Source organism: Ranitomeya imitator, chromosome 2 (assembly GCF_032444005.1).
Source record: "Ranitomeya imitator isolate aRanImi1 chromosome 2, aRanImi1.pri, whole genome shotgun sequence".
In the NCBI taxonomy this organism is placed as follows: domain Eukaryota; kingdom Metazoa; phylum Chordata; class Amphibia; order Anura; family Dendrobatidae; genus Ranitomeya; species Ranitomeya imitator.
In genome coordinates, this window is record NC_091283.1 from 379,445,181 (window position 1) to 379,460,305 (window position 15,125).

The 15,125-nt window shown below is 42.9% G+C and overlaps 1 protein-coding gene across 1 annotated transcript in view; it reads right to left on the reverse strand.

Annotated features, from left to right (window-relative positions):
* The window catches only part of LOC138666625 (uncharacterized), a 119,158-nt gene that overhangs the window by 78,929 nt on the left and 25,104 nt on the right, over positions 1-15,125 (reverse strand). Inside the window, 4 exon segments of the mRNA XM_069754821.1 lie at positions 268-368; positions 449-608; positions 4,797-4,911; positions 5,583-5,642. Coding sequence (XP_069610922.1) covers positions 268-368; positions 449-608; positions 4,797-4,911; positions 5,583-5,642 — 436 coding nt within the window.

Here is a 15,125-nt window from a genome sequence, read left to right on the forward strand (position 1 = left end):
TTATTTTGAACTACAGGCACATATGACAAAAGCAGGAGCTTCCACTCATTGGCTGCATATACAGATTCACGGGATTGCAACTCCGTAATTTCCCGCCTTAGATCTCTGTGTTCATTGCGACACAGATCCTCTAACCGTTGGAGTCCATCTACAATTATGGCATCGACTTCATCTTTGGCAGATGATCGCTAGCGTCCGCGGTTTGCTTGCAAACGGGCACTGACAACAGGAGCCACAGTACTACTCTCCATATTGATCGTGGCTCACTCTGGCCAGACACATCTTCTGCGCCCGTCTGCTGGCTGGTTTCCTGTAGAGATGGCTCCGGTTCCTCTGCCTCTCGAGGAGCAGTGGTACTGCATATCGTTCTATAAACAAAAAAAAATATTTATTTAAGAGATTTTAATTAAAAACTTGTTTGTCTCTCACACCGAAGCTTTTTACTTACGAGCGCTGGGACAACGTTTTCTGTAGAAACAACAATTGCTCATAATGAACATAAGGGGTGACACGTTTGCCACCAGATCCACTGGGGGTGTTTTGGCTGCTGCGGAAGTCCCATACAAATCGATCTCTAATGGATCTCCACCGGGTATAGACAACATCGGCTTTTAAGAAAAAAAACCAAATAATTATTTGACAGCTTGCAATCTTTACATTTTGCAAGTTAAGTTCAGCAATATTTACCAATTTTTTTCTTAGACGCTGCGGTCTTATTTAAATACTAGATGGTGGCCTGATTCTAACGCATCGGGTATTCTAGAATATGTATTTATGTATGTATATAGCAGCCACATAGTATATAGCACAGGCCATGTAGTATATAGGAGCCATGTAGTATATAGCAGACAAATACTACGTGGCCTGTGCTATATACTATGTGGCTGCTATATTCATACATATTGTAGAATACCCGATACGTTAATACAGGCCACGCAATATATAACAGTGGCCGCGCATTATATACTGTAGCACAGCCACGTACTATATAACACAGCCCACGCAGTATATAGCAGCCACGTAGTATATAACACTGCCCACGCAGTATATAGCAGCCACGTAGTATATAACACTGCCCATGCAGTATATAGCAGCCACAAAGTATATAACACTGCCCACGCAGTAACATGGTAACATAGTAACATAGTTAGTAAGGCCGAAAAAAGACATTTGTCCATCCAGTTCAGCCTATATTCCATCATAATAAATACCCAGATCTACGTCCTTCTACAGAACCTAATAATTGTATGATACAATATTGTTCTGCTCCAGGAAGACATCCAGGCCTCTCTTGAACCCCTCGACTGAGTTCGCCATCACCACCTCCTCAGGCAAGCAATTCCAGATTCTCACTGCCCTAACAGTAAAGAATCCTCTTCTATGTTGGTGGAAAAACCTTCTCTCCTCCAGACGCAAAGAATGCCCCCTTGTGCCTGTCACCTTCCTTGGTATAAACAGATCCTCAGCGAGATATTTGTATTGTCCCCTTATATACTTATACATGGTTATTAGATCGCCCCTCAGTCGTCTTTTTTCTAGACTAAATAATCCTAATTTCGCTAATCTATCTGGGTATTGTAGTTCTCCCATCCCCTTTATTAATTTTGTTGCCCTCCTTTGTACTCTCTCTAGTTCCATTATATCCTTCCTGAGCACCGGTGCCCAAAACTGGACACAGTACTCCATGTGCGGTCTAACTAGGGATTTGTACAGAGGCAGTATAATGCTCTCATCATGTGTATCCAGACCTCTTTTAATGCACCCCATGATCCTGTTTGCCTTGGCAGCTGCTGCCTGGCACTGGCTGCTCCATGTAAGTTTATCATTAACTAGGATCCCCAAGTCCTTCTCCCTGTCAGATTTACCCAGTGGTTTCCCGTTCAGTGTGTAATGGTGATATTGATTCCTTCTTCCCATGTGTATAACCTTACATTTATCATTGTTAAACCTCATCTGCCACCTTTCAGCCCAAGTTTCCAACTTATCCAGATCCATCTGTAGCAGAATACTATCTTCTCTTGTATTAACTGCTTTACATAGTTTTGTATCATCTGCAAATATCGATATTTTACTGTGTAAACCTTCTACCAGATCATTAATGAATATGTTGAAGAGAACAGGTCCCAATACTGACCCCTGCGGTACCCCACTGGTCACAGCGACCCAGTTAGAGACTATACCATTTATAACCACCCTCTGCTTTCTATCACTAAGCCAGTTACTAACCCATTTACACACATATAGCAGCCACGCAGTATATAACACTGCCGACGCAGTATATAGCAGCCACGTAGTATATAACACTGCCCATGCAGTATATAGCAGCCACGTAGTATATAACACTTCCCACGCAGTATATAGCAGCCACATAGTATATAACACTGCCAACGCAGTATTTGGCAGCCACGCAGTATATACCACTGCCTATGTAGTATATAGCACAGCCCACGGAGTATATCATACAGCCCACATAGTATACAGTGGGGCAAAAAAGTATTTAGTCAGTCAGCAATAGTGCAAGTTCCACCACTTAAAAAGATGAGAGGCGTCTGTAATTTACATCATAGGTAGACCTCAACTATGGGAGACAAACTGAGAAAAAAAAGTCCAGAAAATCACATTGTCTGTTTTTTTAACATTTTATTTGCATATTATGGTGGAAAATAAGTATTTGGTCAGAAACAAAATTTCATCTCAATACTTTGTAATATATCTTTTGAGGGCAATGAAAGAGGTCAAACGTTTTCTGTAAGTCTTCACAAGGTTGCCACACACTGTTGTTGGTATGTTGGCCCATTCCTCCATGCAGATCTCCTCTAGAGCAGTGATGTTTTTGGCTTTTCGCTTGGCAACACGGACTTTCAACTCCCTCCAAAGGTTTTCTATAGGGTTAAGATCTGGAGACTGGCTAGGCCACTCCAGGACCTTGAAATGCTTCTTACGAAGCCACTCCTTCGTTGCCCTGGCGGTGTGCTTTGGATCATTGTCATGTTGAAAGACCCAGCCACGTTTCATCTTCAATGCCCTTGCTGATGGAAGGAGGTTTGCACTCAAAATCTCACGATACATGGCCCCATTCATTCTTTCATGTACCTGGATCAGTCGTCCTGGCCCCTTTGCAGAGAAACAGCCCCAAAGCATGATGTTTCCACCACCATGCTTTACAGTAGGCATGGTGTTTGATGGATGCAACTCAGTATTCTTTTTCCTCCAAACACGACAAGTTGTGTTTCTACCAAACAGTTCCAGTTTGGTTTCATCAGACCATAGGACATTCTCCCAAAACTCCTCTGGATCATCCAAATGCTCTCTAGCAAACTTCAGACGGGCCCGGACATGTACTGGCTTAAGCAGTGGGACACGTCTGGCACTGCAGGATCTGAGTCCATGGTGGCGTAGTGTGTTACTTATGGTAGGCCTTGTTACATTGGTCCCAGCTCTCTGCAGTTCATTCACTAGGTCCCCCCGCGTGGTTCTGGGATTTTTGCTCACCGTTCTTGTGATCATTCTGACCCCACGGGGTGGGATTTTGCGTGGAGCCCCAGATCGAGGGAGATTATCAGTGGTCTTGTATGTCTTCCATTTTCTAATTATTGCTCCCACTGTTGATTTCTTCACTCCAAGCTGGTTGGCTATTGCAGATTCAGTCTTCCCAGCCTGGTGCAGGGCTACAATTTTGTTTCTGGTGTCCTTTGACAGCTCTTTGGTCTTCACCATAGTGGAGTTTGGAGTCAGACTGTTTGAGGGTGTGCACAGGTGTCTTTTTATACTGATAACAAGTTTAAACAGGTGCCATTACTACAGGTAATGAGTGGAGGAAAGAGGAGACTCTTAAAGAAGAAGTTACAGGTCTGTGAGAGCCAGAAATCTTGGTTGTTTGTTTCTGACCAAATACTTATTTTCCACCATAATATGCAAATAAAATGTTAAAAAAACAGACAATGTGATTTTCTGGATTTTTTTCTCAGTTTGTCTCCCATAGTTGAGGTCTACCTATGATGTAAATTACAGACGCCTCTCATCTTTTTAAGTGGTGGAACTTGCACTATTGCTGACTGACTAAATACTTTTTTGCCCCACTGTATAACACTGCCTATGTAGTATATAGCAGCCACGCGGTATCTAACAGCCCACATAGTATACAGCAGTGTGGGCACCATATCCCTGTTAAAAAAATAATTAAAATAAAAAATAGTTATATACTCACCCCTGGGATGCAGCAAAGCTCCGGCGATACGCGCACAGCTGCCGCCATCTTCCGTTCCCAGGATGCATTGCGAAATTACCCAAATGACTTATCGGTCTCGTGAGACTCGGCGGACAACGGAGGGTGAGTGTAGCAGGTTTTTTGTTTTATTATTATTTTTAACATTAAATTTTTTTACTATTAATACCGCATAGGCAGCATCAATAGTAAAAAGTTGGGGACACACAGGGTTAATAGCAGCGGTAACGTTACCCGTGGCATAACGCGGTCCGTTACCGCCGGCATTAACCCTGTGTGAGCGGTGACCGGAGGGGAGTATGCGGGCGCTGGGCACTGACTGCGGGGAGTAAGGAGCGGACATTTTCTTCCAGACTGTGCCCATCGCTGATTTGTCGTGGCTGTTTTGCCGCGACCAATCAGCAACTTGGATTTCCATGACAGACAGAGGCCGCGACCAATGAATATCTGTGACAGAAAGACAGACGGAAGTGACCCTTAGACGATTATATAGTAGATCCTGGGTCCAACTGGCATATTATTTTCTCCCACAACTTCCGGTTTTTAATAATATCGTGGTGGGAGCTGTCACTTTGATCCCACATGGACGGATTTGCTTCCACTAGTGTTATAAGTGTCTCGTTCTCTATGTCCAAGGGCTCTTCGTCAACCGCAATATTCCTTCTTTTTTTGGCAGGCTGCTTGGACTATGTAAGCACAAAACGTTATATTAAAATGTAGAATTTCATTTTTGGTTGCATAACTTTATCTCATCGCCAAAACTACATTTTATTATTAAGGACATTTTATCCAATTTTTTTTGCTTTTTTAAAACACTTTTACATTTTTATAATTTTTAAAAATTGTATTGCAATGTTTAATCGTTCATTTTTGGTTGGTTGTCCTTGTAGTGTTTGGGTTATGTTATGATATGTATGTAGTTTTTTAACCATGGTTTTAAACGTAGTTTTATATATATGTTTCTTGTGTTATGTTTCTTTTGTATGTTTGATTTAAAAAAAAAATGTAGTATTTTTTTGGGCCAAAAAGGAACATTTTGAGTGATATTTACCATTTCTAGGTGAGGTGAAGACAGACGGCGAGGCTGTTTCTTTTTTTTTTTCCCTTTTCAACAACGTATGGTGTAGTAGAAAAAAAAAATTACCATTCTTGTATCAAGTAATTTATGTGTTAATTAAAGATACAAAATGTGTGGCATGTACCTTCTTTGTCACTTTTGCCAATTTTTTGGGAAGTGGCCTTGCAGGTTCGGGATCAGAAGATTCCAATTTGCAATAAAAAGATGATTACACATTATTACTTCAATACACTGGAGTGACACACAACATTATTGTAGCTTTGTAAATCGAAAGCATACCGATTGCGAAGAGAACACTGCAGACACGCTGCTGCTGCTCGATCCCTCACTATCCGACATCTGTGTACAAACAAAACAATACATTTAGTGCACATACATCCGACGGCCACTACACACTCAAATGATGTACACAGAAAAATATATACCGTATATACTCGAGTATAAGCCGAGATTTTCAGCCCACTTTTTTGGGCTGAAAGTCCTCCTCCCGGCTTATACTCGAGTCATACGCAGGGGTCGGCAGGGAGGGGGAGCAGGGGTTGTGAATTAAATAATACTCACCTGGTCCTGGCGCGGTCCCTGCAGGTCTCTGGCTTCCCCGGCGCCGGCAGCAGCAGATTCTTCCTGTACTGAGCGGTCACATGGTACCGCTCAGTACAGTAATGAATATGCGGCTCCACCTCTCATAGAGGAGGAGCCGCATATTAATTATTGTAATGAGCAGTAACGGTGACCGCTCAGTACAGGATGAAGCTGCGGCGTCCGGGAAGCAGGGACTGCACCGCGCCAGGACCAAGTGAGTATACGGGGAGGGGGAGCGCTGCGCGATAGTCACCTTTCCTCGTTCCGGGCGTCGCTCTGTCTTCAGCTGTGACGCTCAGGTCAGAGGGCGCAGTGACGTGGTTAGTGCGCGCCCTCTGCTGAACGTCAGTCCTGAAGACAGAGCGACGCCCGGAACAAGGAGCAGGTAACTATTGAAAGTGCCGGGGGCCTGAGCGACGGAGAGGTGAGTATGTGATTTATTTTTTTTTTATTGCAGCAAATGGGGCAAGTGTCTGTATGGAGCATCTATGGGGCCATAACATTTGTGCAGCACTATATGGGGCCATAACATTTGTGCAGCACTATATGGGGCCATAACATTTGTGCAGCACTATAAGGGGCCATAACATTTGTGCAGCACTATATGGGGCCATAACATTTGTGCAGCACTATATGGGGCCATAACGTTTGTGCAGCACTATATGGGGCCATAACGTTTGTGCAGCAATATAAGGGGCCATAACGTTTGTGCAGCACTATATGGGGCCATAACGTTTGTGCAGCACTGTATGGGGCCATAACGTTTGTGGAGCACTATATGGGGCCATAACGTTTGTGCAGCAATATAAGGGGCCATAACGTTTGTGCAGCACTATATGGGGCCATAACGTTTGTGCAGCACTGTATGGGGCCATAATGTTTGTGCAGCAATATAAGGGGCCATAACGTTTGTGCAGCACTATATGGGGGCCATAACATTTGTGCAGCATTATATGGGGCCATAACGTTTGTGTAGCAATATAAGGGGCCATAACGTTTGTGCAGCACTATATGGGGCCATAACGTTTGTGCAGCACTATATGGGGGCGATAACATTTGTGCAGCATTATATGGGGCCATAACGTTTGTGTAGCAATATAAGGGGCCATAACGTTTGTGCAGCACTATATGGGGCCATAACGTTTGTGCAGCACTATATGGGGCCATAACGTTTGTGCAGCACGATATGGGGCAAGTGTCTGTATGGGGCCATAATCAAGGTTTGTGCAGCACTATATGGGGCAAATATCTTTATGGAGCATCTTATGGGGCCATAATCAGCATTTGTGCAGCATTATATGGGGCAAATGAGTCTATGGAGCATCTTATGGGGCCAATATTAACCTTTATGCAGGATTATATGGGGCATATTTTAATATGGAGCATCTTATGGGGCCCATCATAAACTGTATGTAGCATTATATGGGGCGTATTTTGTATGGAGCATCTTATGGGGTCCATCATGAACTGTATGGAGCATTATATGGGGCTCCTGATTCAATATGGATATTCAAAAACACTTAACCTACTGATGTCTCAATTAATTTTACTTTTATTGGTATCTATTTTTACTTTTGACATTTACCGGTAGCTGCTGCATTTCCCACCCTAGGCTTATACTCGAGTCATTAAGTTTCCCAGCTTTTTGTGGCAAAATTAGGGGGTCGGCTTATACTCGAGTATATACGGTATTTTTGTTTCTAAATGATTATGAACTTGTTTTCTTTGCATTATTTGAGGTCTGAAAGCTCTGGGTTTTTTTTATTTTGACCATTTTGCTTTGTCAGCAAAAAAATACAAAATGTATTGCTTGGAAATTCAGAGACATGTTGTCAGAAGTTTATAGAATAAAAGAACAATTCACATTTTACTCAAAAATATACCTATAAAGAGAAAAATCAGACAAACTGAACATTTTGCAGTGGTCTCTTAATTTTTGCCAGAGCTGTGTATGGGACTAGTCTCCATTATGCATTCTACATCTCTAACAGAGGTCTGAATCTGTTGGACCAAAATGGTACAGGAGTTCAGGGGTCCTGTATCACAGAGTCAAAATTTTAGGAGTTTTCTTGCAATGAGGAACATCTGGAGAAAGCATGAGAGTTAGATAAGATAGAATCAATTTCATCTTCAGATAACAAAATATTTAATTATTTTTCCCCAGGAATATATAAAGGTTGGTTTATAAGGGGATTGAGGTGAGATCAAATGGTTATAGATCTTTGCGATTCCTTTAGGGATGGGATAAGAAAGCTTACTTAGCATATCAAGTCAGGTCCACTTACTAGTGGTAAAGAATTTTGACTTAAACATTGAAAATACATAAGTTATATGATTTTGCGGTAAAAATTAGAAGGACATACAGAAGACCCAATCGGCCATGAGTCTAGCATGGGGATTTTATTAGCCAACAACTAAGTGATAGTATAATATGGTAACTCTGACCGTATAGTATAAAGGTCTGAATATTCCAGATCCAATAGGAAAGGGATGCGGATATAGGAGTTTGGATTAAGGGTGCAAGTTTAGGGAACAGTTTCTTTTCTAAGGCTCTCTTAATGGCAAAAGTTGTAGAGGTAATGACATTGCCCAATGTTTGAGGAGGTAGGGCCACTCCAGTCCAGATGTATTTATGAGGATTTTTACCCAAGACTATTCTAAATCAGAGTTTTCTTTATTTATAGAAGAGTTTGCCAATTTAAGCCATCTATTCAAGTGAATTGCTTTATAATAAACCTGGACATCAAAGAGCCCGATGCGTCCTTTTGGTTGGTTGGGATAGGATTTTATGCGCTAGCTTTGTTTTTTTTATACTTCCATATGTATTGATACAGTACATGTTTAATTGAAAAAAAGAAGGAAGGTGGAAGATTTGTAGGTAGCATATTTACATGGTAAATGATTTTGGGAAGAATATATGATTTAAGACAGTCTTTGTACCTATCCAAGATAACAGAGGGTTATCGTAAGCTTTAAGGAGGGATCTATTTTCTCTATCAGAGGTAGAAAATTCCTTTGGTACAAGAAATCAGGATTGTTAGTGATATATATTCCCAAGTATTTTATGAAGTTATTGGGCGAGTTAAAGGGAGTTATTGTTAGGTGTCGAGTTCCCGCCTCTGCACAGGGGGAATCTCGAACCATCTCTGCTGCGGTCTCCCATTCTTCTCCAGCCGCAGTGGAGTCTGCTCAGTGGAGACGTCGGTCCCAGCGTCTTGCTCAGTCTCACTCCGTGCATAGAGTTACTGCTGCTTTTCCAGCTTCTGCCATTGAAGCCAGTGCTGGGCAGGGGCGAGCAGATGCTTTTGGGACTATGTCCTGCTTTTCACCTTCTGAGCATGCCCAGGGCAAGATCTCCCGTTGGAGATCGAGGGTCACATGCTCAGATACTGCAGCAGATCCCATTGGTCCTCCAGGAAGGTCCTGAAGGTGCTCAACTTCTGTGGCAGCCTCCCATTGGTCCTTCTGGGAAGGTCATGTACATGCTGCAGCTATATAAGGTTCGCATGACCGCACGGCCATGCGCTAGTGTACATTTGTAAACGTGTGTGTGTTGTGAGTGAAAGTCGTTCTTTAAAATCCCCTCCCTATTGGATGACTGCTCGCGGAAGGTGGATGATCTAGCGCCCGACTTCGCCACCAGCACATTACACACCATACAGCGTCTAATTGCTGTGACCGCCAGTGCGGCGCTGTGCGCTTTCACGCTTTCCTGACCCAAGCCTGGGTGGTTAGTAGCATCCGCCAGTGCGGCACCGCATGCACTCTCGTGCATCATTAATGATTATTTTGGTTACGCTGACACCCCATTAGCGGTGTCGAGCGCAAGTAGTCTAGACGGACTCGAATCCCAAGTCTTGGGACTGAGCTCGGTGACTGCCTGCTTGCGCTCTTGTGTGCGGTACCGCGGCCCTGTGACTTAACAGGGTTCGCTTCCTTCACACAGGGTGAAGTTAACCCGTGTGTGTATTCACATTGTACCACCATATAGTCCATCATTACTTGGCAGCAGGTTCCATCTCTGCACGGTGGACCCCGGGCTGCGAACGCACCTTATTCCACCTATCTTATTATTTGGTGCGTTCCGCTAGCCCTAACAGTTCTTTTCTGCATGTAATGTATATCTGGTGCCAGTGTAGATATGTTGAGAGCTTCAGATTTTTCAAAATGAACTTTGAAATTGGAAAGTAAACCAAAATGATCAAAAATATCTAAAATTTTAGGGAATGCTTTTTTTAGTGTTGGTTATCATAAGTAACAAGTCACCAGTAAAGACTGCTGCTAGATCTTCAGAATGTTTAATTTTTATACCTTCTGTATCAGGATCTTGCCTGATCCCCTGCACTAGTGACTCCATAACCAGGATGAAGATGGAAAGAGAGAGAGGACACCCCTGCCGCATCCCATTCTGGATATCAAAGCCCTGTGAAAAAGTACCATTTATTCTTATCCTATCAAACGCCTTTTCCACATCTGAAGATAGTAAGGTCAGGGGGATCCCCTCTCTTCTTGCATAGGAAATTACATGTAACATGGTAACATAGTTAGCAAGGCAGAAAAAAGACATTTGTCCATCCAGTTCAGCCTGTATTCCGTCAGAATAAATCCCCAAATTTACTTCCTTCTAAAGAACTTAATAACTGTAAGATACAATATTGTTACGCTCCAGGAAGACATCCAGGCCTCCCTTGAACACCTCGACTGAGTTCACCATCCCCACTTCCTCAGGCAAGGAATTCCAGATTCTCACGAGTCTAACAGTAAAGATCCTCTTCTATGTTGGTGGAAAAACCTTCTCTCCTCCAGACGCAAAGAATGCCCCCTTGTGACCATCACCTTCCTTGGTATCAACAGATCCTTGGAGAGATATTTGTATTGTCCCCTTATATACTTATACATGGTTATTAGATCGCCCCTCAGTCGTCTTTTTTCTAGACTAAATAATCCTAATTTTGCTAATCTCTCTGGGTATTGTAGTTCACCATCCCTTTTACTAATTTTGTTGCCCTTCTTTGTACTCGCTCTAGTTCCATTATATCCTCACTGCCCAAAACTGTACTCAGTATTCCATGTGCGGTCTAACCAGGGATTTGTACAAAGGCAGTATAATGTTCTCATTGTGTGTATCCAGACCTCTTTTAATGCACCACATGATCATGCTTGCCTTGGCAGCCGCTGCCTGGCACTGGCTGCTCCAGGTAAGTTTATCATTAACTAGGATAATAAATAATAATTTTTATTTATATAGTGCCAACAAATTCTGCAGCACTTTACAATTAAGCGGGGACATGTACAGACAATAAATTCAGTACAAGTTAAGACAATTTAAACAGTGACATTAGGGGTGAGGTCCCTGCTCGCAAGCTTACAATCTACAAGGAAATGGGGGGACACAATAGGTGAAAAGTGCTTGTTATTTCAGGTCTGGCAATTATAATAAATAGGGATTTTCATATAAAGCTGCATGATCCGGTCATCAGCCCATGTGTTTAAGTGCAATAGTCAAGTATCAAGTGCAGTTATCATGTGTATGGAGGGTGTGGAGACAGATGAATAGTAAGGTGCAGATTCAGAATAATATTTGGAAGGAGGAAACAGGACAAAGTTAGTTTACTGAGTAGTTGATTTGGTAGGCTTGTTTGAAGAGATGGGTTTTTAAAGCGTTCTTGAATAGATCGGGGCTAGGTATCAGTCTGATCGTCTGGGGAAGTGCATTCCAGAGAGCTGGCGCTGCACGAGAGAAGTCTTGGAGACGGAGGTGTGAGGTTCGGATTACGGGGGATGTTAGTCTTAGGTCATTTGTAGAACCGAGGGCACGTGTAGGGCGATAGACGGAGACGAGAGAGGAGATATAAGGCGGTGCAGAACTGTGGAGAGTTTTGTGGGTGAGAGAGATGAGTTTATACTGGACCCTGTAGCGAATGGATAGCCAGTGTAATGACTGGCACAAGATGGAGGCATCAGTGAAGCGGCTGGACGGAAATATGACCCTGGCTGCCGCATTTAAGATGGATTGGAGAGGAGAAAGTTTGGAAAGAGGGAGACCGATCAGAAGAGAGTTGCAGTAGTCCAGACGAGAATGAATAAAAGCGACAGTAAGAGCCTTAGCAGTTTCAAAGGTGAGAAAAGGTCGGATTCTGTTTTTAAGATGCAGGTGACAGGAGCGAGTGAGTGATCGGATATAGGGAGTAAATGGAAAGTTTGGTGTCGAATATCACCCCAAGACAACGGGCATGCTGCTTGGGAGTTATGGTTGAACCCTCCAGGGTAATTTCGATGTTGGGTAGAGTGAGGTTAGTAGAAGGGAGAAACACAAGTAGTTCAGTTTTAGAGAGATTTAGTTTCAGATAGAGGGAGGACATGATGTTAGAGACAGGTATTTTGAATTAGGGTAGGGGTGATGTCGGGGGAAGAAGTGTATAATTGGGTGTCGTCAGCATAGAGATGGTACTGGAACCCAAATCTGCTGAATGTTTGTCCAATAGGGGCAGTGTATAGAGTGAAGAGGAGGGGGCCCAGGACTGAGCCCTGCGGAACCCCGATAGTAAGGGGACGAGGAGAGGAAGAGGAGCCGGCAAAAGATACAGTGAAGGAGCCGTCAGAGAGGTAGGAGGAGAACCAGGAGAGGGCTGTGTCCTTGAGGCCTATGGAGCGGAGCATGGTGAGAAGGAGCTGGTGATCCACAGTGTCAAATGCGGCAGAGAGATCCAGGAGAATCAGCAGGGAGCAATGACCTTTGGATTTAGCTGTTATTAGATCATTAGAGACTTTAGTGAGGGCAGTTTCAGTGGAGTGTAAAGAGCGGAAACCAGATTGTAAGGGGTCAAGAAGAGAGTTATCCGAGAGATAGCGGAGTGGACCAAGCGTTCCAGGAGTTTAGAGATGAAGGAAAGGTTAGAGACAGGTCTGTAGTTAGCCGTGCAGTTCTGGTCCAAGGATGGCTTTTTAAGTAAAGGGGTAATGATGGCATGTTTAAATGAGGAGGGAAAGATGCCTGAGGAAAGAGAGAGGTTAAATATTTTAGTCAGGTGAGTGGTGACCACTGGTGAAAGAGACTGCAGGAGAGGTGAAGGAATGGGGTCACTATTGCAGGTTGTCGGCCGAGCAGAAGTGAGGAGCTTGGAAACTTCTTCTTCTGAAACAGGCTCAAAGATGTCTAGTGAGCTTGAGGTGCGGCAGGGAAGGGGATTCAGGCACTGAGGAGATTGGGCTGAGATATCCTGATTGATGTGGTTGATTTTTTCTAGGAAATAAGTGGCCAGATCCTCACCACTGAGATTGGAGATGGGGGCCTGTACTTTAGGTTTCAGGAGGGAGTTTAAGGTTTCAAAAAGTCATTTTGGGTTGTTGGATAGTGAGGTGATGAGGGTGGTGAAGTAGGATTGTTTGGCCATAGAAAGGGCAGAGTTATAGGTTTTGAGCATGAACTTATAGTGGATGAAGTCTTCTGCTAAGAGAGATTTTCTCCACTGCCGCTCTGCACACCTTGAGCAGCGCTGAAGAAAGCGTGTTTTCATAGTGTGCCAGGGCTGCCGTTGTCTGTGTCAGGTCTTTCTGCGTGTAGAAGGTGCTGCTTCATCCAGGGCATTCTTCAGTGTAATATTGAAGGACTTGGATCCCCAAGTCCTTCTCCATATCAGATTTACCCAGTGGTTTCACGTTCAGTGTGAAATGGTGATATTGATTCCTTCTTCCCATGTGTATAACCTTGCATTTATCATTGTAAAACCGCATCTGCCACCTTTCGGCCCAAGTTTCCAACTTATCCAGATCCATCTGTATCAGAATACTATCTTCTCTTGTATTGACTGCTTTACATAGTTTTGTATCATCTACAAATATCGATATTTTACTGTGTAAACCTTCTACCAGATCGTTAACAAATATGTTGAAGAGAATAGGTCCCAACACCGACCCCTGCGGTACCCCACTAGTCACAGCAACCCAGTTAGAGAATATACAGTACCATTTATAACCACCCTCTGCTTTCTATCACTAAGCCAGTTACTTACCCATTTACACACATTTTCTGCCAGACCCAGCGTTCTCATTCTGTGTACCAACCTCTTGTGTGGCACGGAATCAAATGCTTTGGAAAACTCAAGATATATCACATCCAATGACTCACCTTGGTCCAGTCTATAGCTTACCTCTTCATAAAAACCAATTAGATTGGTTTGACAGGAGCAATACCTCATAAACCCATGCTGATATGGAGTTAAACAGTTATTCTCATTGAGATAATCCAGAATAACATCCCTTAGAAACCCTTCAAATATTTTACCAACAATAGAGGATAGACTTACTGGCCAATAAGTTCCAGGTTCACTTTTAGAGCCCTTTTTTAATATTGGTACCACATTTGCTATGCGCCAGTCCTGCGGAACAGACCCCGTCACTATAGAATCCCTAAATATAAGAAATAATGGCTTATCTAATACATTACTTAGTTCTCTTAGTACTCGTGGGTGTATGCCATCCGGACCTGGAGATTTAACTACCGTACTAATGTTTTAACTCCGGAAGAGTTCAAAAATCAATATTTTGTGGAATAACCATGATTTTTAATCACAGCTTTCATGCGTCTTGGCATGCTTTCCACCAGTCTTTCACATGGCTTCTGGCACAAAAATTTAAGCAGTTCCTCTTTGTTTGATGGCTTGTGACTATCCATCTTCCTCTTAATTACATTCCAGGGGTTCAGGTCTGGAGATTGGGCTGCCCATGACAGGGTTTTGATGTGGTGGTCTCTTAATTTTTCCAGAGCTATACTTTGGTTTCGCCCCAAAATAAAGCCATATTGGTTGGAGTTACAAGAAACTTTAAAAAACATAGGTCTAATAAATCACACTTTAACTCCAAAAGAAGTTTTATTGTCCTGCCCAACAGTACAGTTTAAGCCCCAAATACACAATCTAATAGCATTATTATTAAGAGCTGCAAAACATTTAATGCCTCTGCACTGGAAACAGGAAGTTCCTCCAACCCATTCAGAATGGGTGAAAAAAATATGATTATGAATATGAAAATATGATAGTGAGGAACTCACTAGCTGGGAATCCTTTAAGCACCCTCAATTTCTTAAAGTCTGGGAGAGATGGAAATCTAGCCTAACGAATTAAGGAAGTTCTTGACCCATCTTTCAATGTCAGATTCTACTTTTCTGTTCTGATACAGCCTAATAAATCCTGAATATGGTTAGGTCCCTTTTTCTAGGTATTGTTTTTTTTTCCTTTTAGT